At 47.8% G+C, this 20,839-nt stretch overlaps 1 protein-coding gene across 9 annotated transcripts in view; it reads left to right on the top strand.

Annotated features, from left to right (window-relative positions):
- Positions 1-20,839, top strand: part of KIF6 (kinesin family member 6) — a 521,280-nt gene that overhangs the window by 478,555 nt on the left and 21,886 nt on the right. For all 9 annotated transcript variants that reach the window (XM_082731109.1, XM_082731108.1, XM_082731114.1 and 6 more), the window contains 2 exons: positions 187-237; positions 20,239-20,323. In XM_082731109.1, the coding sequence (XP_082587235.1) occupies positions 187-237; positions 20,239-20,323 (136 nt within the window). The remainder of the gene's footprint in view (positions 1-186; positions 238-20,238; positions 20,324-20,839) is intronic.

The raw sequence follows: 20,839 nt of genomic DNA, 5'->3' as shown, positions 1-20,839 counted from the left end.
CTATGCCCACTTTTATCTTCCTTACTCTACCTTGTTTGTTTGTTTGTTTGGGGGTTTTTGTTTGTTTGGATGGTTTTGGTTTGTTTTTGTTTTTGTTTTTGTTTTTTTGCTTACATGCTTTGGAGGCAAAGTCTTCCTCCAACCTGCAGGAAACTCACTAATGGTTTTCCTTTGTGTCTTTGACAGGTCGCCTGAAGGAAGAAATCACCCAGCGACATATGCAGCAGGTAGCTCTAGGTAGGTACAAAGTGAAGTCTGCGGGGAAAAAGGTGAAGGTAAGACAAGCTGTGTGGTCTTGGAAACCTAGCTAAAAGATAATCCATCTAGAATGGATAAATAAGATGTGGTATATAAATAAACAGTGGAATACTATGCAGCCATCAAAAGAAATGAAGTCTTGTCATTTGCAATGTCGTGGATAGAACTGGAGGGTATTATGCTAAGCAAAATAAGTCAATCAGAGAAAGGCAATTATCATATGATCTCCCTGCTATGAGGAATTTGAGAGGCAGGGTGAGGGGTTTGGAAGGTAGGAAAGGAAAGAATGAAACAAGATAGGATCAGGAGGGAGACAAACCATAAGAGAGTCTTAATCTCACAAAACAGACTGAGGGTTGCTGGGAGGAGTGGAGTAGGGAGAGGGTGGTTGGGTTATAGACATTGGGGAGGGTATGTGATATGGTGAGTGCTGTGAAATGTGTAAGCCTGATGATTCACAGACCTGTACCCCTGGGGCAAATAAGACATGATATGTTAATAAAAGTAATTAATTAAAAAAAGAAATGCATCTAGAACCCTCAAGAAGGTTAAGGAAAGCAAGGTTTGCTGTCAGTAAAGCTTCCTCTGGATGTCCCTCCTCTCTGGGACTAGTTACCCCCATCCTGTGTGCTTGCTCCCAGCTCTCCAGCCTGGCACTCCACCTTCCCAGCTGCTGCCTCATCCCCCTGACCTTTCCACCCCACACCCCAACTTAAGTTCACCCCTAGGTCCCAGCTCCTCAGGGCTCTACTCTGAGCTTTCCAGAGCTGCTACTATCTAATCCTAACAGCAACCATGGGTGATGAAGAAATCATGTTTTCTGAACCACCCCGGGCACTGTTGTGTATGCACGGCCTCCTTTCTGCCTTGCGACTGTCCTTAGAAGTAAGTGCATTTTGGGGGATGCAGGTGATTCAATGACTTGCCCAGGGTCACATAGCTAGAAATCATCGAAACTAGAATGTGAACCCAGGTCTCTGAGTACACACCTGGTGCTCTCAGCCCCCATGCTATTCACTGCCAACAATGATGGGCTCACTTAATACATTAATAATGCAAACGCTAACCAAAACAGTGATATTCTAAGAGGAACTTGGCCCCTTTCAAGCAGTGGACAGCTGCAGAAAACTCCCCTCTTTTGATAGGGGACCCAAGGAAGTCACTTGGGGGGAGAGTTCAGCTCCTGGAAAGGCTGGTGGAGCAGGTATTTGGGCACGACCACCTTGTTTCCTCTCCAGCTGGCCTGGGACCAAGTGCTTAGAGTGCTCTGATTAAATAAGCAATTCATGTACTCCAAACAAAGGGTTCCCTTGAGATGGCCTGGCCTCTGGAACCTCCTGAAGTTAGAGAATTCCAACACCCAGGACCTCTAGAGGGGAGATGGAGGAGAGCCCCAGAGTCAGAGAGATGACCTACTGAACTCCAGTAATTTGGATTATTAGGAAGGTGGGTTGTTTAGTTTCAGTAATAATAATGAACACATCACAGAGCCACTGGTTGCATCAGAAACAAGGAAGAAGGAAGCCTGAGGCACACTGACCAGAACTTGAGCTTCCCACCATTGACCCTGGCGCTGAGAGCTCAGGTCAACATGCCAGGCTGGCCCTCCCATGGCCAGAGATGCAAGCAGGGAGTCAGAGCTGAGATGCTCCTGACTGCTTCTCAGGAAGCAGCCAGGACTCCCCCGGGGCCCCAGCTCATAGGGCTGGGCTGGGGAAGGTCTTACGGACCTCTGCTGGGAAGCTGTGCCAAGGTGATCCTTGGGCCTCACCAGTAAGTCACTGGGTAGGGCAGCATCTCTAAGGACTGCCTTTAGACCCTGTATCTGAGGGCTGCCGTGTGGCCTCTTCTCCAGTCTTCATGATGCTGTGTGACTAGAAACAATGACTGGAAAACACTGGTCAGTTCCTGGGGCTGTCAGAGCAAGAGATGTTCCATCCTCTCTGACCGCCTCCCCACCCCAATCCCAGACAGTCCTGGGCCTGTGGGAAACGGCTGCATGTCTTCTCCACAATTCCTCTTGCTCCTCTGTCTGGGAGCCTTCTCTTGAATTACAGCAGGTGTCAGGTTCAACAGGGCCCAGCTTTGCCTGAAGTAATCAGCAGACTTCAAATGGAAAACACTCTGGATGGAAGTCTAATTAAGAGCATTTGAAATACCTATTTATTTTAAAAGCATACTATCCCAATTAGAAAAGAAGTGTTAACATCTCCCAGCTGCCATTTTGAGCTTAAATGCCATGTTTTTAGTCCACACTTCTCAGGAGCTTGTCTGACAGAGCTTTGGAACCACCGGCGCTCATAGGTTCCCTGGCGACCACATTTCAGAGTTCTTCTCATGGGGAGAAACCTCTCTCTCACTGCAACAGATTATTTCTAGAGTCATTTCCTGCCTTCACCCTCGCCCCTCAGGCCCACATGGGGGCTGAGAGCTGGGAACCAGGGCTCCAGTGAGACACAAAGCAGCTCAGTGTACTTGATGTTCCACATGTCCTGGTGTTCCGTAGTTGGGGTTTCCAGTGGAGGAACAGGGCAGGCATGACATCTGACATTTCCCTCCCTGCCCTCTGTTCTCTTTCCTTTGTCTCCTTCTCTCTACTTTCCCTCCATTTTAAGTATTGCCTTTCAGTATTGTTTCTTTCTTTTGCCTCCATGCTCTGAGGTTTCCATGAAAGTGTAGGTCAGTTTGGTTGGTTGTTCTGGGGGGAAGAACGGAGGAGGTAATGAGCAAGGTTGAGCAAGAGAGGTTTCCTCACGTATTTTGTGTCAGAATAGATCTGTGTATGGATGAGGGGATGTATGCCCCAGGAAGACGTGTGTGAAGGCAATCTCATATCTCAGAGGAGCACAGACTTCATGGTAGCATGAGAAACGCCACGTGTAAGAGGCTGTCGGCCAGTGATGTGCTGGAGCCAGCTCTGCACCCATCGGAGAAGCGACTGTCACCATTTCAGCTATTTGGGGAGCCATGATAAGACACGACTGTTGTTAAAAATTAAATTAGAGAGGGACTTCTAGGTGGCTTAGTTAAGCATCCAATTCTTCATTTCAGCTCGGGTCACGATCTCTGGGTCCTGGGATCGACCCTGTGTAGGGCTCCGCACTCAGCGGGGAGTCTGCTTAAGATTCTCTCTCTCTCTCTCTTCCTCTCCCCATCCCCGCATCCCCGTATCCTGCACCTGCACGCGTGCTTTCTCTCTCTCTCAAATAAATTTTAAAAATCATTTAAAAAATTAAATTATAGAAACTTACAACTAAGTTAGTTCTATTAAAAAACAAAGGCAACAAATACTCAAAATGTATCACCTCCTAATTACAGATCTTCCTCGACTTACAGTGGGGTTGCATCCTGATAACCCCATCATCTGTTGAAAATATCATTAACTTGAAATGTGTTTAATATACCTCACCTACAAAACATCTAGCTTAGCCTAGCTGCTTTACACATGCTCACAAAACCTACATTAGCTTAGAGTTGGGCAAAATCATCTGACCCAAAGCCCATTTTATAATAAAGTGTTGAGTAGCTCCTGTAATGGATTGAATTCTGTCCTGAAAGTGAAAAGCAGAATGGGTGTCTTGGTACAGGGTGGTTGCAAGCTTACCAGGTGTTTACAGGGCAGTCTGGGAGCTGGGGTCTCCCTGCCATGGCCTAGCATCACAAAAGCCTGCCCGTCATGCTTTAACTCACTAGCCTGGGGAAAAATCAAAACTCAAAATTCAAAGTAGTATTCCTCCTAAATGGCCATCGCTTTTGCACCATCCAAAAGCCAAAAAGTCCTAAATTGAACCATGGTAAGTTAGTGACCATCTGTTATTTATTACATTTTACTATTATTTCTGCCCTTGGGGTTATTTGCTGCCACTGTGTCTATATCATGGAAATACTGTCTTAGGGGGCACTACTGTGCACCTCTTCGTAATTTCGCATGCAGTAACGTCACTCCGGCAGCTTGAAACCAGCCTTGTGGGACTAGTTACACCACAGAAATTGACAAATTTTATTATAAATTGGGGCACTTTTTTCCCCACCATGGCATCCTGATAAGCACCCATTTGAAGACAGTTTTGTGCACATGTATGTTCTTGGGAAGACTTCTTCTCCTCTTCCTGGTTCACTATCTAGATGACAGTTCTCCATTTACTGCCTACCCTGGGGAAACCTGGCCCTTTAGAAAATGAGTAGACAGAGAAACCAGGGAAGACAGATGTGGGCCAGGAGAAGCACTGGCCCCAAAGGGCCCCTCAATGTAACAGCCAGAGTCTTGGGACCTCTAAGAGAAATACCAATGATCAGTTCTATGAACATCAACAAACACATGTTCCCCTGGTCTTAGAGGAGAGCCTACTCCCACACATCATTTCAGGAAACAAGAAAACAGTGCTCTTTTTAACCAGGCCTCATTTGGAACTGGTATTGATTGAACTAGATTCAGCAGGTTGGGTTGAGCAGGCTTTGCTTCATTTAGTTGTGTGTTGTTCTCCCATTTCATTGTACTGGCCGCCCTGAACAGTTTAATGTTGTCGGTAACGCAGACGAGGCTGGTCAGCTAATGTTCCTTGAGAACCTGGTGTGTGCTCGGCGTGGATCTAAGCTCTCTATGTGTAGCTTCTTCTTTAATGTTCCTCAAACCCCCATGAGGGAGACTTTACTGTTACCCACACTTTACAGATAAATCCCAAAGGGGTTATGTGAACCTGCCTAACTTGGCTCAGCTCAGGGATGCAAATGGACACGCATGTCCAGAGCCTGTGCGGTAAACCCCGTACCATGTTGCCCTCAGCCCTGTGAAGGGCATCGTAGCATTCACAGAGGGACAGAGATACAAGGTCCACTCTCAGAGGGTTTCTACTCTAGCCAGCTTAAGGGGAAATACACATAAAAAGGTAACTCTTTATCCAATTTTGTATTTAATTACACATATTATGCTATTCACTGTGCTCATCCCACTGTAGCCCCAAACCAGTTCAGCCTCGGCCTCCGCCATGAAGCCTTGCCTGGCCCCTTTTCCCCAAGCCTGCTTTGTCCTCTAACCTCACACACCTCCAAAAGGCATCAGCCTTTTTTTGTAATGTATATTTTCCATAGCTGTATTCTCCATGCTGAAACATGAGCTCCTGGAAAGCTGGGTGGTTCGAATTAATCTTTGTACCCCTCGCAGCCAGTGCAGGTGATAAATAGGGCGAATCAGTGCTTCTCCAGATGACTGCCAGACTCACATATCTTGCAAAAGTATAATGAGGCATTTGAACATAAAATAAAATAAGCCCATTTAAAAGAAGTAGAAGGAGTAAGTGCTTTTGGACCCCACAGCTGAGCTGATCACAATACAGGAGCAATAAATTTGACTCCCTCTTATCTAGTCACTAAGCAAAACGAGAAGCACCCAGTATTACATAGTTTTCATTTTCTGACAACAGGAAGCGTACCAATTAATTTATCTGCAGAAATGAAATTTCTTCCTGGAACGAAACACAAACCAGAATTTATTGGGCAGATTCTTATTAAAAGGCACTGAGTGACACAGTGAACAATGTCTTCAGCCGCAGACTTAAAAAGATACCGAAATGTTGTTCTACCAGATGATTCTTATATCGACCCTCAATAAAAGCAAGAGGCCTGACATTAAAGCATAACTCATCGAAAACATTTATGTGAGCGGCTGAGGGCCTCTGCTGCAGGTGTTCTGCTTTCTGATGGTTGCACAGAGCAGGAATAAAACCAGGAAAAGCCAGCCCCAGGAAGGTGGGCCATGGCCTCTCTCTTAAGTGTCTGTTTTGAGCAATATTTGGTCAGCGACAAGCTCTTGCTTTGCTCACAGTCCAAACTCTACCAAATGCCAGTGATTCAGATCTATGACACATGGTACTAGCAGTATATGAAATGTGTCAGGTGAGAGAGCCAGGCCATGAGAGCTCTGGGAACTTCCCCGAGGGAGTGACCCCCAGCAGTTGTCACCAAGGCCACAGGTCTAGGCCAAACCATGAAGAACGGGCAGGATTCAGAACTTCAGAGCGGAGTGGGGAGGTAGTTGTCGTGTGTGTGTGTGTGTGTGTGTGTGTGTGTGTAGTGTGTGTGTGCAGGTCTGGCGTGTGTGGTGTGTGTGTATATGGTGTGCCGTTGGTATGTGAGGGTATGTGTGTGTGCGGTTATGTGGGGGCTGTATGTTTTGTGTGGGGTATGTGTTTTTGTGTGTCAGGAGTAGAGTGAGAGGACTTTCTTGAGAAGTTATTTGAAATAGTGGAGGCAAAAATCTAAAATGGGGAGTTGGGCCAGTTGACTGAGAGCCTTGAATCTGATCATTTTGGCAAGGAATGTTTGATCAAAGAGGCCTTTTAAGAAAAAAAAAAGCCCCCAAGCAGCCATTCCAATCCTTCAGCATTTCTGACTCACTGATGAGTAAATAATCTGTACCACACCACCCCCAGCCCCTTGCCTACTTGCCCTACGATAGCTGTTCCTCTGGGCACACAGGCTTCTGGCCCAAGCTCAGGGAGGGTCTCCAGGATGTCTGGCTATCTGAGTAAATCTGTTGGCAACCTCACCCCCTGAGATATGATGCTGTCCCGGGGAGTGGCACACTGACCATTTGTCCTGAGCACTGGCCCAGTCCTTTGTGAGTAGGTGGTCAATCCATTCTTTTGTTCTGTGGTTGATGGAAGTGGGAGATCACTGCCCTTGAGAAGCTCACAGATGTGCCCCACACAAGCTGTCCATGTTGGGTAACACCACACCTTTCTCTGCATTTATCCCTTGACCCAGCGTCTGTGAAAACATAACCTACTGGAACATTCCATTACCTCTATGTGTAGGCATGTTTTTTTATATACTGTTACAGAAGATAAAAATAATAATGACTCATAAATAAAAATTCATGAACATGGCATTGGCAGGTTCCAAATGGCATCCTGAGTTTACCCCCACCCCAAATACTAGCCTCTTGAACACTAGTCTTCCTCTCCCCTCCCCCATCCCTCTCAGCACCCCAGGAGCAGAGATCCTGGAGAAGCCCCCAAGAACAGTCTGTTGTGGCTGCAGTGCCACATGGACCCTTGGATTGCTCCTTGGGTGGTGTGTGCTCCCTGACCCTGAAAATGGGGCAGTGACAGCTCCTCGTCCCCAGCAGGGGACTTGAGGAGGGTTGGGAGAGCCACTGAGGCCAGAGGCAGCCTATTCTACCATGTTGTTCCAGCTTAGTCTGCCGAGGGGTTCTCTTCTCCCGAACAGAATTTTCACAGTGGCCTCTTGAGCCATCTCCACCACTCTCCAGAGGAGGGCCCTGCCATCCCTCTGCCCCTCTGAACTGTCGTTAAAGACTGAATCTGGCACTACTTTTTTGGAATTCTGTTCCTGGGGATAACAAACGTGAGAGTCATCCATTTCTATATCAGACTTCACTGAGCACCTCCGATGATCCAGACAGCGTGTGAAACCAGGAAGTCCAGGCTGTGGGGAGGACCCACTGATTGGCATGGAACTAGAGGGGCCTCCCTGCATTCTCTAGCTCAGTGGTTTTCAGAATGAGTTCTCTGGGACCTATGTGCTTTTGGGGAGCATGAGGCGAAGGGGAGAGAGGCAAATGGCAAGACCCCAGGATTTTTGCCCACCGTGATTCAACCAAAGCAACTGCTATTTCTCTTTTTGCCATGAAGCCTTTGTTTGAAGAAAAAAAGGGGGGGGGCTCTGCAGCTTTTAACACATCTTGCTTCAAACCTGTGGCTCCAAGATATTTCCAGAGGCAGATACCCAGTTCCCCTCCCCAGAACTCTCTGAGTGTCCTCTGGATTCACACAGAATTCTGCTTGTACCTCTGTGATAGGACTTATCACATTGTGTGATAACTAATCAGCCTTTTTTTTCATTTCCCCCACTGGACAGAGGATCTTTATTTCCCCAACACTGGGCACAGTGGTAGGCCCACAGTAGGTCCTCCATGAAGGTTTGCTCTGCACCAAGATTCCAGCATCCATAATATGAGGTGGTCAGACTAACTGACATCCTGTGCCCAGCACATCCTGAAACTGAGCTGGCGTTTGCTGGTTGCCTATTGAATGAATAAACAAATCTAACACTCCTCAGCCCTCAGATGCCATGATTTTACCTCTTTGTGAATGCACACTTCCTTAAGACATGCAGGAAAGGTAGCCTGGGTGAAAAGATACATGAAGGCTTGGATTATAGGTGTCTTCTTCCTCTCAGAAAGGAATGATCAAAATGTGAACCCCTGGAGTAAGGCAGAATGTAAAGGAAGCAGCAGTCCCAGAGGTTGAGATGACATCACAGTTGGTTCCAGAAGGATTCAGTTGGCTCTGTAAGAGAACAGTGATAAATTCTGTCCACCTGAGTCAATCCTAATACACAGTAGCTTGTGAATACAGGACTAGCTTCTGTGACATGAGGCCAAATTTGGCCAGACTTCCAGGCTCAAGTTGGAGCCTGCAGAGTTCCCACCCCAATTCCTTGCCGAGTTCCCAATTTCCAAGGCTCCAGTCCCTTTGGGTAGTTCCAGACTTCCCCACCAGCCATTCTGGAGAACAGAAGGAAGCTCTGGGCATCAGCCCTAGTGCCGGCCTTGAACTACAGCTGTGGTATAGTTAAAAAGAACACTCATCTTGGAATCAGGAGGGACCTGATTGTATCATGCCTCTACCCTTTGCTAGTCATGTGACCTTGGTCCATCAACCTTCCTGACTTTCCATTTCCTTGTCTATAAGAGAAGAATATCTGTTCCCCAGGGCTGGTCTGAGTACCAGGTGAAATGCGTGTGTGACAGAGTTGAGGACAGAGTAGATGCTCAGCAAATCTACATGGAACCTATCTCTGAGTGCCAGGAACCAGACAACCAGATGCCTAGGCAGCAGACACAGTCCCCAGCTGCAGAACCGACCACAGCTCTGGGCCAACAGCACCAGTTGGCATAACTGGTGAAGGTCGCCACATTTCTGCATTCACCACATCCCTCCACCCACATATGCTCACAGGCCCCATTAATCACTCTACCCTGAAAAAATACAGTCACTGTCTCTCCCATTGAGCACTGATTAAGGATGGTCCTCTCACCAGTTGCCAGGGCAGTTTTATTCATCATGTAAATGTGCAGGAACCATGTATGATACTTTGAATTAATTAGGCATTTGACCAATGTCCTAGTTAGTTGGGGCTGCTTTAACGAAGTACTGTAGGCCAGTTGCACGATGAACAACAGGAATTTATTTTTTTACAATTCCAGAGGCTTGAAGCTGGAAATTAGTGTGACAGCATAGTCGTTCTAGTAAAGGCCCTCCTCTGGGTCGCACCCTGCCAGCTTCTCATTGTGTCCTCACATGGCAGAACAGGGGTGAGCTAGCTCTCTGAACTCTTTTTATAAAGGCACTAATCCCCTTCATGAGGGCTCCACCCCCATGACCTGATTACCTTCCAAAGGCCTCATCTCTGAATACCATCACATTGGGGATTTGATTTCAACATATAAATTTGGGGGTTACACAAACAAACATAGAGACAATCATATCCAAATATATAATATATTACAAACATATACAACATATATAACAGATAATAAACATATAACCAGTCAAATATATAGAAGACAAAATTCTAACCTCTTGATGTCATCTGGTAGGCTAAAATGTATCATGGCTGGCCCCTCTAACTGACATAAGTCAGCTAGATATGGTGATAAAAATCACCATTTGTTCTTGGCAAGTACCAGCCCAAGAAAGGTCTTGGGGTTCCCTAGGAACAATTCTGTTGCATAGTAATGGAGCTAAGTAAGATTCATTTCCCCAAAAGCTCACTCATTTCCCCAAAGAAGCTGATCATGAGTTTGAGTTTGGGGAAGACCTACCAACAGGAAACCAGCATCATTCTTATAGCAAACAGCCAAACAAACCAACAAACAAGACAGAAGATAACCCAAAGGTCCCCCGAGTAGGCAGGTAGATAAATGATCTAGGACTATGATATATTCATATAATTCATATTCATATAATAGAACATCATAGAGAATTAAAGATGAATAAACTAGAACTACATGTAGCAATATGAATAAATCTCGGAAACACAATGATGATTGCAAGAAAGAAAATTGCTGAAGGATATTGTGGAATGATGCCATTTTATGTAAATTCTAAAATTGCTGATATTGTGTATGGGGGGAGGCGAGTGGGAGCTTTGTGTTATGGTGCAAGATAATGTAAGTACAGAAAAATGCATAAAACATATGTACAGATGTACAATCCAACAAATACTTACAAATAGAGCCCCTCTGTCACCTCCCCTTAGGTCAAAAAATAGCTAAGTAATGAAGTAATTTTAAGGGATGTTCGAGATACAGGGTAAGAGAGTGCCAGGAGGAAGGGGAGGTCTGCAGTACAATCAGGACAGTGTTATCTTTGGGGGTCAGGGAGAGTGGATGGGAAGGAGGGCTACGGAGGCCTCTCCCAGCTCTGCACCGTTCTTGTTCAACACATATGCACACACATGGAGGCACCTATGGCGTACTATAGGGATTTTTCAAAACATGGAGGCGGTATGTGGGTGTTATTTATATCATTCTCTAAACATTTTTATGTTTGAAATGGTTTATAATAATTTCCAGAACTTGATGAAGGATTAGATTCCGAGGATTCCGAGATCAAACAATTACTGTTTAGTGGAATCCCCATAATAGCGGTGGTTATAAAACCCAAATCCCTATTCAGTTCTGATTAACCTTCATTTCCTCACTACCGTTTGTGTCAGGAGCATTTCACTTAAAGATGGGAACAGAAAATTTGCCACTTCTTATTCCCTTCTCTAAGTACCTTGTGTCCTCTAGGAGGGACTTCATAGCTAAAGAAGGTGTGCCTGACCCACTGAGCAATGCGGGGGAAGTGCTTGTAAGACCACCTTCTGTTGTTCTTCTACCATCTCTTTAAGTCCTCACAGTTGTGACAGTTTGGCCTCTGCCCTGGTTACTGGACAGCTCAGTAACTCAATTGCTCTTTCATTGCTAATTACAAACAAAACAAACAAGTACCAAAAAATATTGGTCATTTTATATTTTAACTACAGTCTCAACAATTCAAATTTCACATAATGCTAAGACTTCTCTCCTTTTCCCCAGCTAAGGCTAACTCCGAATTCAGGAGGAGGTATTCCTGGAAGAATGGGGTATCCTGGGAGGAAAGGGATACAATCAGCTCCTTCTCTTTCTAAGACACTTCCTTCCTCAGTCTGATGAGCTCAATTTCCCTTGACTCCCAAGAAGGAGTTGGAGAGAAGGAGGAAGAGCAGTTGGTAAAGTTGTTACTTGACTGGTACTCTGTAACATGGCTTTGTGCTCTCTGGGCCAGGCAGATGTTCCAAGCTGACTCCTCCTCACTTTGAGTACCTTCTTGTGTCCCTGGAGGTCCCTCAGCAGCAGGTCCCTTGACCTGATGGAATGTACCTGATTGGATATTTGCTTACCCACTTTGAGCCTTATGGGTCAGGTTCTAAACACAAAACAGATTACTCAAATCAATAATCAAATTATGTGAGGCACCTGGGTGGCTCAGTCAGTGAGGTGTCCTGATTTCAGATCAGGTCATAATCTCAGAGATAGGAGATCGAGCCTATCTCCAGCTCTGTGGTGCCAGCTTAAGATTTTCTCCCTCTGTCCCTTCCTCCTGCTTGCACTCTTTCTTTCTCAAAAAAAAAAAAAAAAAAAAATCAAATTAGATGTTGTAAAGAGAGTTGAATAAAAACCTATTAACAAAGGTCTTAGCAGAGTACAGGGAAATGCAGAGGTCATAACCAGCAGGACAGGAAACATTGCTGCCCCTAGACCTGAGGGGGCAAGAAGAGTGAGCAGTTACCTGAACCCAAAGACAGAAAGGGCTGTGCAGAAAGGCTCAGGCCATCTGATAGGAGCTGTGACCTTCAGTCAAGCAGTGCATCCAACTCATGGCCCCTCAACCTCTCTCCCCTCCCCCACTTCCAGTCACTTGCCCATGCTCACCATTGGCTGAGCCCAGCCAGAGGTGAGGGGTAAGGGAGCCCATTGTTCCACCAGCCAGCTTCCCAGGGCAAGTAGCAGAAGAGTAGAAGAAGATGGAGGGGGGAACTTAGGGGAGAAAAATAGATAGGTACAGGACTCAGCCCACAAGCATTCTGTGGTCCACTGCCACGTTTCTTTCTACCCAGGTCCCATTGCCCTTCTGACTTGTCCCACTAAAAAGGATCTGAGATTTTTGCACTGAAAAAAAAAAAACTGATATGAGTTTTAAGTGTGTGCTAGAGGGTGTAAGTGGTGTGCAGAGCCAGCTTATATTGGCTCGTGAGAGTTGACCGTGTACATCTCTTCTCAGCCCCGAATTCAGGAACATCATGTTGGTAGCTTGAAATCAGCTATAATGGGAGTATTTACACCTCACATTGTTTCCACAGGAGCACAGCTGCAGCTCTGGTCTTGCTCCCAGCATGTCAGCCTATGCCCTGCTAGAGAGTTTTTGAATGGGAATCAGATTTCTGTCCACTGTGCATGTATACACACACACACACACACACACACACAGAGCACACCCCACACACATGCACAGATTCCTGAGGATTCTAACCAATCTTTCCGAGCATCTTCAAACCCCCTCAAGACCTTTGAGGGAGGGAGAAGGACCTCCACACACACCGCCCCCCATGAAGAAGGTAAGGCAGACTTAAAGCAATCTGCCAACTTTCTTTAGAGAAATTCTTTCCAAAAAATTTCTTTTGGCCCTTGTCTCGATGTGGGGTATTTTGGTTGTCTTGCAAGCTCTTGCCATCGTACTTTGAAAATGTGCCAGCTTGACTGTGTGGTCCATCTTAGAACTCACTTCTGACTCTAGTGTGTAATAAACTTTTTGGAAAAGAACAGATGATTTACAAATTGGCTAGTAGCAGATAAGTTTCCTCAAAGTGGCAGGAGATGGTTTTATTAAGGATCCTCAACTCAATTCCTAAAAGTCCTAAAACGTCTCTTTTAAGCCAATCAACCGAGTTGAACTAAATCCTGCAAACCATCATCATTAGGGGTTTTTAGAGGAGGAAGGCCCATGCTTACTGTTAGAGGCATGAGAAAATCTGCATGTGTCCTGAGAATGCTCCAGACTGGCTTGTTCCAGTGTGACAAAGATGTGACTGAGTTTTAGGGATGCCAACTTCTTGCTAACTTCTGTTGGAAAAGCCACTCAGACTGAGGACACCACTGGTCAGGGAGGCTGCAATGACAGACAGTAGACTCACCAAGGGACTTGGGTTTTGAGAGAAATCCTATGTTCCGAAATATGAGCTTGCTTCTGAGGAGTGGGGAGCTTCGATGAGCCAGTAAGCAGGTGGGAGCAGCATCCGGACCCTCCAAAGGAGAGACACCATGCCAGGCTCTGAGTGGTCGCAGCCAGAGAACACTGACTGCAAACCACAGATGGATCTGGGGCTCCAACAGAAAGGACGGTGGAGAGAGAGGAGCTCCTCTTTGAACAGAGGTGAACATGGAAAGGACCCGGTGCCAAGCTTAAGCAAGTAATGGCAATAGAAATGTCTTTCCTGTGTCTGCAGTATGCTCCCGGGATGTACCTGCAAGTCCACACCAACTCTGCTGCACACTGACTCTCTGAGCAGTTCACCTCCCCCGACAGGGAACACAGAAGGAGAGAAGAAACCAAGGCAGGAGAGGGGCCGCCGTCCCAGAGCCAGCAGATCTTGGGCAGAGAAGCCCAGAGTAGAACAGGGGAGGTTACTCGAGCAGCGGGAGACAGCAGCCTTCTCAGGGAGTGTGTATGTCTGCATTTTGTTCTAAAAAGGCTTACCCAACAGTTCCAGTTGTCCAAAAGCATGGCTGCTCTCTGGAGGAGCTGAGTGACTGTGGGCCTGTGTCTGTAGGGGTGAGTGTGCCCAAGAAATTATCGGTCCTCAGGATATTCATCACACCCTTAAGCCTGAGAGTGCCACAGGCAGCTAAGGTGTTACAAAATCAACACCAAGATGGATGGTGGCTCTGAGCACTTGTCAGTGCGTGATCACCCCAGCTGACAATAAATTTGAGCCATTAACAGGAAATGGTCCGATTGGAAAGCCAGAATCTTTGCCTCTGAGCCGCTGACCATTGTAGTAATTGAGCTAGTGACACCATCAATCTCTGTAAGAATAGACACGTTGACCTCTCAAACAGGTGAGGCTGAGTGATCTATGGCTCTATGAGATGGTTTAGCCCCAAAAGGCCCAGAGTGGGTGTTCAGCAAATGAATCACTATTGGACAGCTGAGGAGATGAGCTAGAACACCTCCCTGGCCCTGAGGTCTTATTGGTCATGGTAGAGCCACAGAACTCATGGCTTCCTTCCACGCAGGGCACTGGACCAGCAACTGCATGTTGGACCCTGTAGCTTTTGCTCTACAGAAGCCTCCAGAAGCCCTCGGGGGCCCTTTTGGCTCTGGTGCCCAGTTGGAAATTTCATTATTGCCTTCCTTAGGATCCCTAGCACCAAGTCTAGGAGATGAGCAGACTGGCTTTGAGTATTCCAGCAACTAAACTTGGGAAAGGCGCCAATTCCAACAAGGACAACTCACACCCAGCAGGTGAGCAGCAAATACCAAGTGAGATCAGGCTGCAGGCCATGGTTTTGGTTAGTAAAGGCCCGTCTTCACAGGTCAGCACTCGAGGAGAGGCTGAGGCTTTCTTTCAGCCCCAGCCCCCAGATATGAAGGGCATTCATGGAAAAAGGGCATTGCCTTCAAATACCAAGGACAAGTCAATACTGATGTCAATGATCTGCCCCATGGCTTCCTTCATTATCAGAATCACTTCCAGAGGAGAAAGTACCAGCTTTGAAGTGAGACAGAGCTGTGTCCTGACTCCAGTTCTACTGACTAGCAGTGTGATCCTGGGTGGATTATTACCCCATCAGAGCTCGGTTTCCCCATCTGTAGTGGGGGGTCGTGAAGATTATATAAGATAAGACGCAGGAAGTATCTGACCCACATAGGAGCCTGGTCGGGGATCTCACAGCTCACATTTTGTCTACCCTTTACAAGAGTCAAGTGCAAGCAGCTCCAGCCCTACAAAGAGTGTGTCGTCTTCCTTGCTGGAAACGCTTGGGCCCCTCTTCCCCAATGGGGCTCCCAAAAGTCTGGAAAGCAGATGGGGGCAAATGGACACACTAGCCCCGTATACTGTGCCATCTAAGCCACTGCAGATTCTTTGTTCCTTGTAACGCTTGCATGGAACTGTTGCATTGAACCTGGTCTCAAAACCTGGAGCAGTGTTCTTAACCAGAGCTGAGCATCTGCGTCTCTGAGGAAGCTCCTGGAAAATTCTAGTTCAGTAGGTGTAGTGCAGGGCCCCACTCTCTCTGTACTTTTACCAGCCTCTCATGTGCACATCCAATAGAGAGCCACTAAACCAAAAAAAATAAAATTCTGCACATTTCAGACACTGAAGAACTGTAGGAGAGTTTGGGGTGCATGAGGAAGGTGTGGGGAAGCAGGAAGATCTTTTCAGTGTCTAATGATCTTTTCAGTGTCCCAAGATCCCACCAGGTAGGAGGGGGCCCACCAGAGGCCGGCCTGCCCAGCAGAGGCCTCACTTGTCCTGGTGCTGCTGGTTCCCGAACACCTGACACATCAGACACAGGGCCAGCCTGGGACGGGGGGGTGCCCTGTTTGAAGTTTCATACACTGTTCAACCACTCAGGGCTCCCTCCTTGTGTGACATTCAGATCTGCGCCTGCTGGAATGAAACCCTTCTTTCTTTCTTTTGTATTGCTTTGGAGCCGGCTGCCTGAGCAGAGTCACTGTGTCACCTCGTAGGCCACTCAGGACTACGACCCCCTGTGTTCCTGTCCCAGCCAGAATCCTGTGGTTGAAAGGATGGCCCCCGGTGCCTCCTGTCAGGTGACTGGAGGCTCTGTCCCTGGCCCCAGTCCCAGTGGGCACGGAGACCTACAAAGCCCGAATGCCCTTCAGTTACTCCCTCTTCCTCTGTTCTTGTTCAGCCGCTTTTTGTTCCCTTTCCTTTCAGTTCCCAGCCCCTCTTTCTCTTCAGACAAGACTGATAAGCCCAACCTCAGGAAGCATCAGAAGCAGCCAGGGGCTGTCTCCTGCTGGGGTTACAATGCATTTCACTAAGTAGACATCACCTTTGGCAATAACCCATTGGTTGCCATGACAACATGGACAGCTTGTGTCTTGGGGATATGTTGTGCCCTCATTCTGGCTGCCCGAGGTCCCTTGCCCCAGCTTTCTTTCCCACATTTTTTCAATAGGCTTACAGCATCCTGGCACCAACTCACAAGGACCATTCTTTAGTTTGGGGCAGCTTTTCTTGATCAGCAAAAAACTGCTTGGCTTAGCTATCAAAGGAATAGATGGAGCCATTTCTGTCCTCAAAATGCTCTAGCCTCTGACTCTCTCAAAGCTAAGATCCTTATCAGGGCCTACAGGTCCTATGTGATCTGACCTCAGCTTCCACCCCTCTGCCCTACCAACTTTCCCAGACACCCCGGCCTTTTCACAGTTCCTCAGAAGCACCAAGCAGATGTATCTCAGGCCCTTTGCACCCCCTGCTATACTCTCTGTCCTGATTTCTGCATGCTTGTTCCTTCCTTTCATTCAGGTATTTGCCCCCTCCTCAGAGATGCCTCCCCGACCACTCTACCTAACATCGCAGCCCTCCACCCTTTATCCAGCTTTCTCTCCTCGTGGTGCCCTTCAGCCCCTGGCATTATGTCAGCTCAGTTTTTCGTTGGTTCAATGTCCACATTCCCCAGCAGACTGCCCCTTGTGGAGGCAGCCCATTTGTTACATGAGTGAATGAATGACCAGCCTTGCATTCGAAGCTGCCTTTTCTATTTGGTAGCTTTAGGGCAGGTGCAAGCAAACCACCTGGTCCCCCAAGCCTTGGTCTCCCTGTCTGGAAAACAGCGATGATCATATCTGCTAGCTAGAATTACAGGAATAAATGAGGCAGTACAGAGGATAGAACCCAGAACATGCCCCACACACGGGAGCTGACATCATCTCTTATTCCTGGGTCACCTGCATTCGGAACAATGCTCTACCTGCCCTAGGCTCCTGGACACCCACGCATCTCCAAGACACTGTGATCTGCCAGGGGAGCCTGCCAGGTGCCCAATGAAAAGACAGTGAGCAATGGGGCAGGGTGAGAGCCCTCTCCTGCATATGAGCTCCACACTCCTCCTGGGGCAACCACAGCCTTTAGGTGGGAGACCAGGTCATCTCAGGCTCCCTGCATGAGGTCCTTAGAGACAGCCTCCTCCAGGCTGGGTGAGACGTCTCTGTGCTGATCCAGCGGCCCTGCCATGCCCCACTCCCTCCCGTGACCTCTCCTACAGAGTGCATCTGTGGGCTGCCCGGCCAGCCACTGTGGAGCAGGGTCTTCGCTGAGTTTCTCAGGGGTTCCCTGGGCACGGAGCCAAAAAGTGTTAAAAGGAAGAAGGAGATCCACAGCTTTTCTTTTTCAACAGGCCGGAAGATAGATTTGCTCATTTCTGAAACTGTTAGGAGACAGCGAAACATTCTGTCCATTTCAAGTCCTACCATTATCAGTTTGATGTTAAGATACTATCTTTGGTTTATCACAGCTACCATTTTTCCGAGAGAGCAAGGGCTGGTGCACGCATATAGCACTGAGTGTCCCCTGCACATGGGGCCTGAACAGAGAGCAGGGGAGATACGATGCACAGCAGGACCGGTCCCCGCCCTCCAGGGGCTTCCAGTGCCTATGCCTGGGGGAGCATGGGCAATGTAGACAGGCAGCCAATTCATCAGGGCCAAAAATCACACTAGCCCAGGTGACATGTCATTCTGAGTTGGCAAGTCGAGTGGTATCTGCATCTCCCATGTTTAGATGGAGTAAGGAAGACACTTATCCAGTCAGTTTTCCAAGAGACAGTTGTCACTTGGCTCATGGAAGAGAGAGTATCAGTGCCCAGAAGATAAAGGACAGACTCCTGATCTGCTTTGCATGTTTATCAATGAGTTAGATAATGGCACAAAAGGCAACAGAATGGACAGAATAAAGGCATGGCAGAATAAGGACCTCTCAGAAGGCTTAACCCCCAATAGATTGAAAGTGTGGCATTTAGAGTCAAAGGACAATCGCACTGAAATAGGATGTGTTTTGACAACCACTCATAAAAATATGAAAGTGTTGAAACGAACCACAAGCTTAATAGAGGCCAGTGACAAACCGACAGGCCATGACAATGACAAAACTGCAGAAAAACAAAAATGGCATGGGGTGGGGGGATGCCTGGTCTACACAATGAGCTCTTTGGAAACAGAAAAATCTGAGTCCAAATCCTAGCTCTGCACATTAGCTGTGTGACTTTGGGTTATTCATCGCCCTCTCTGAAACTCAGAATCTAACTGAAGTGAGATGATAAGACCCTCCCTCCTGGGTTACTTTGAGAATCAGTAACGTGAGTTGGCACCTAGCCCAGTACCCAGTAGAACTTGGCAGACAACAGGCATTCAATAATAGTCATTGTTCATTATTTACCTGCTAGAGAAATAGAGAACACACATTTTTTAAAAGGTTGGAGGTCCATTTTCCACCCTGTCCCTTTCAGACCTCTCTGGAATATTATGTCCAGATTTAGTCCTTAATGCTTAAGGTCAGTCAGAAAGCAACCATGTCACTGAGTCCTTGATGAGGGAGTTGGGCAGAATTAGCCTGAGAATAAAGCTCCAAAAACATGGTTGGTAAATTATATTTTTGTCATCATTGTGAAAATCTCTAAAGAGCCATCAGAGGAAGGAAGACAAGCTATGCCGCTCTTAAGACCCAAAGTCGAGGTGGAAAGAAGTGATTGGGGTGGATCTCAAAGGAAAAGGAAACAGAGCTACCCATCATGAAATGCGCTATGGTGCCAAAAAGTGAGCTCCCCACCCTTAGAAGTATTTGGGCAGAAAATAGATGACCATCTGTCAGAATTGTTAACAGAAGAAATTTCTGGATCCAAGGCCCTTGCAACCAAACACAGCTGGCTTTGGATCCGGTTTCCTGAAGTTAGCCGGATGGCCTTGGGGCAAGTTAACGTCTTTGAGCCTCAGTGTCCTTCTCTGCCAGATGAGAATGATAATGCTTCAAATGAGTACTAGAAGGATGAAGTCCGATCATGTCCAGAAAGCACCTGGCCCAAAGTAGATTCTCGCCTACTTGGAGTAAAAAAGCAGAGCTGTGTGACTTCCAAGACACCCTCTCTGAGGCTAGGAAAAGCAGAGCAGCCACGGAGACTGCTAGGAGGATAAATAGAGCCTGCCCAGCAGGCTAGGGAGGGGCCAGGCCTCCAACAAGCAACCAACCACAGTGGGCAGCTTTGTAACCGGCAGCAGGGGTCAGCATGCCTGGGAACACGGCCCTCATCAGGACCTTGCCATGGTCTCACAGGCATGGGTCTGAGCCTGTTCTCAGCTCTGGCTGCATATTACCCTTGCTCAGTGTCATCGAGCTTGGCAACCTCCTCTTGGGAGGGAAGTCACAAACTGGAGACATGATTGGAGGCCAGAGACCCTCAGCACCTCAACTGGTACAGGGACAGATGTGACAGATGTGACAGATGTGAGACGGGTTAGTGATGTCTTCCCATTTGTGAGGGGCTCGGGAGCAGAGAATGGGAAAATGCTATTTTGCATCTTCCCTGAGGATTCAAGAGGAAATAAGTGAACTCCACAGTAAAAGGATTAATAGCAATGTAAGGACGGGTTCTCTTCCAGCGACAGATGTTGGACTGGGGGAGGGACGGTGGAAATCATCATGGAAGCCTCTCCTGGGAGGCTTTCAACCAAGCAGAGATTGCCATCCAGAGGAGGGGGCTGAACTCTCACCCAGAGGCCCCAGAAGGTCCTCACAGAGTCCCCTTTCATCTTGGGGCTCACATTTCCCTGTCTTTCGCCCTGAATCTCACACATCTTTTGCCATTCTGCCTTGTTGGAGTAACCCATCGCCATCTCCCTTCCACAGGCCTCTCAGAAAACACAGCCTTGCCTTCAATGCCAGACTCGCTGGAAGAGAAGCTTCGATCCCAACTGGAGGAAGAAAAGAGAAGGTACCCTTTTTTTCACCTCACACACCCTGACCCCAGCCTGCAAGGGCCCTCGGGGATGACCTGGAGCGGCCCAGGCCAAGCGGGGTGGCCACTCCCCAGCCTGGGTCTGGAGCTGCTCTGGGAAGCAGGTCCAGTGGTTGGGTCCTCAAGTAGGTGGAGGGCATGCCGCCTTTGAGCAGACAGATGTGGAATGCAGGGACCATAAGCAGCGTGAGGCTGGAATCTCCGGAGCAGAAGGCCTAGCCAGGCCCTCGAGCCCATAGGGAGGTTTGCTTGTTGGCATCCCACCCACCGCCAGCCCAAGGTCCTGGGCTGCCCCTCAGGAGCAACTAGGCTTAGCTACTGCTGCCATCTAGTGGAGCCCAGAAGTATGACCATGGAGGGCTCCCTCCCGCCTGCACATCTGCCCCCACTTCCCTCCGGAGTCTCCTCACCTCACACCCTCTTGCAGCCAGTTAGGTTCCCAAGATGAGGTCAGTAACAAAGCGGCGAGAAACCTCCAGCATTGGCAGACAC

This window comes from Mustela nivalis (assembly GCF_964662115.1).
Source record: "Mustela nivalis genome assembly, chromosome: 5".
NCBI classification, from domain to species: domain Eukaryota; kingdom Metazoa; phylum Chordata; class Mammalia; order Carnivora; family Mustelidae; genus Mustela; species Mustela nivalis.
Note: the sequence above shows the minus strand (reverse complement) of the source record. Positions and strands in the feature narration are given on the sequence as shown.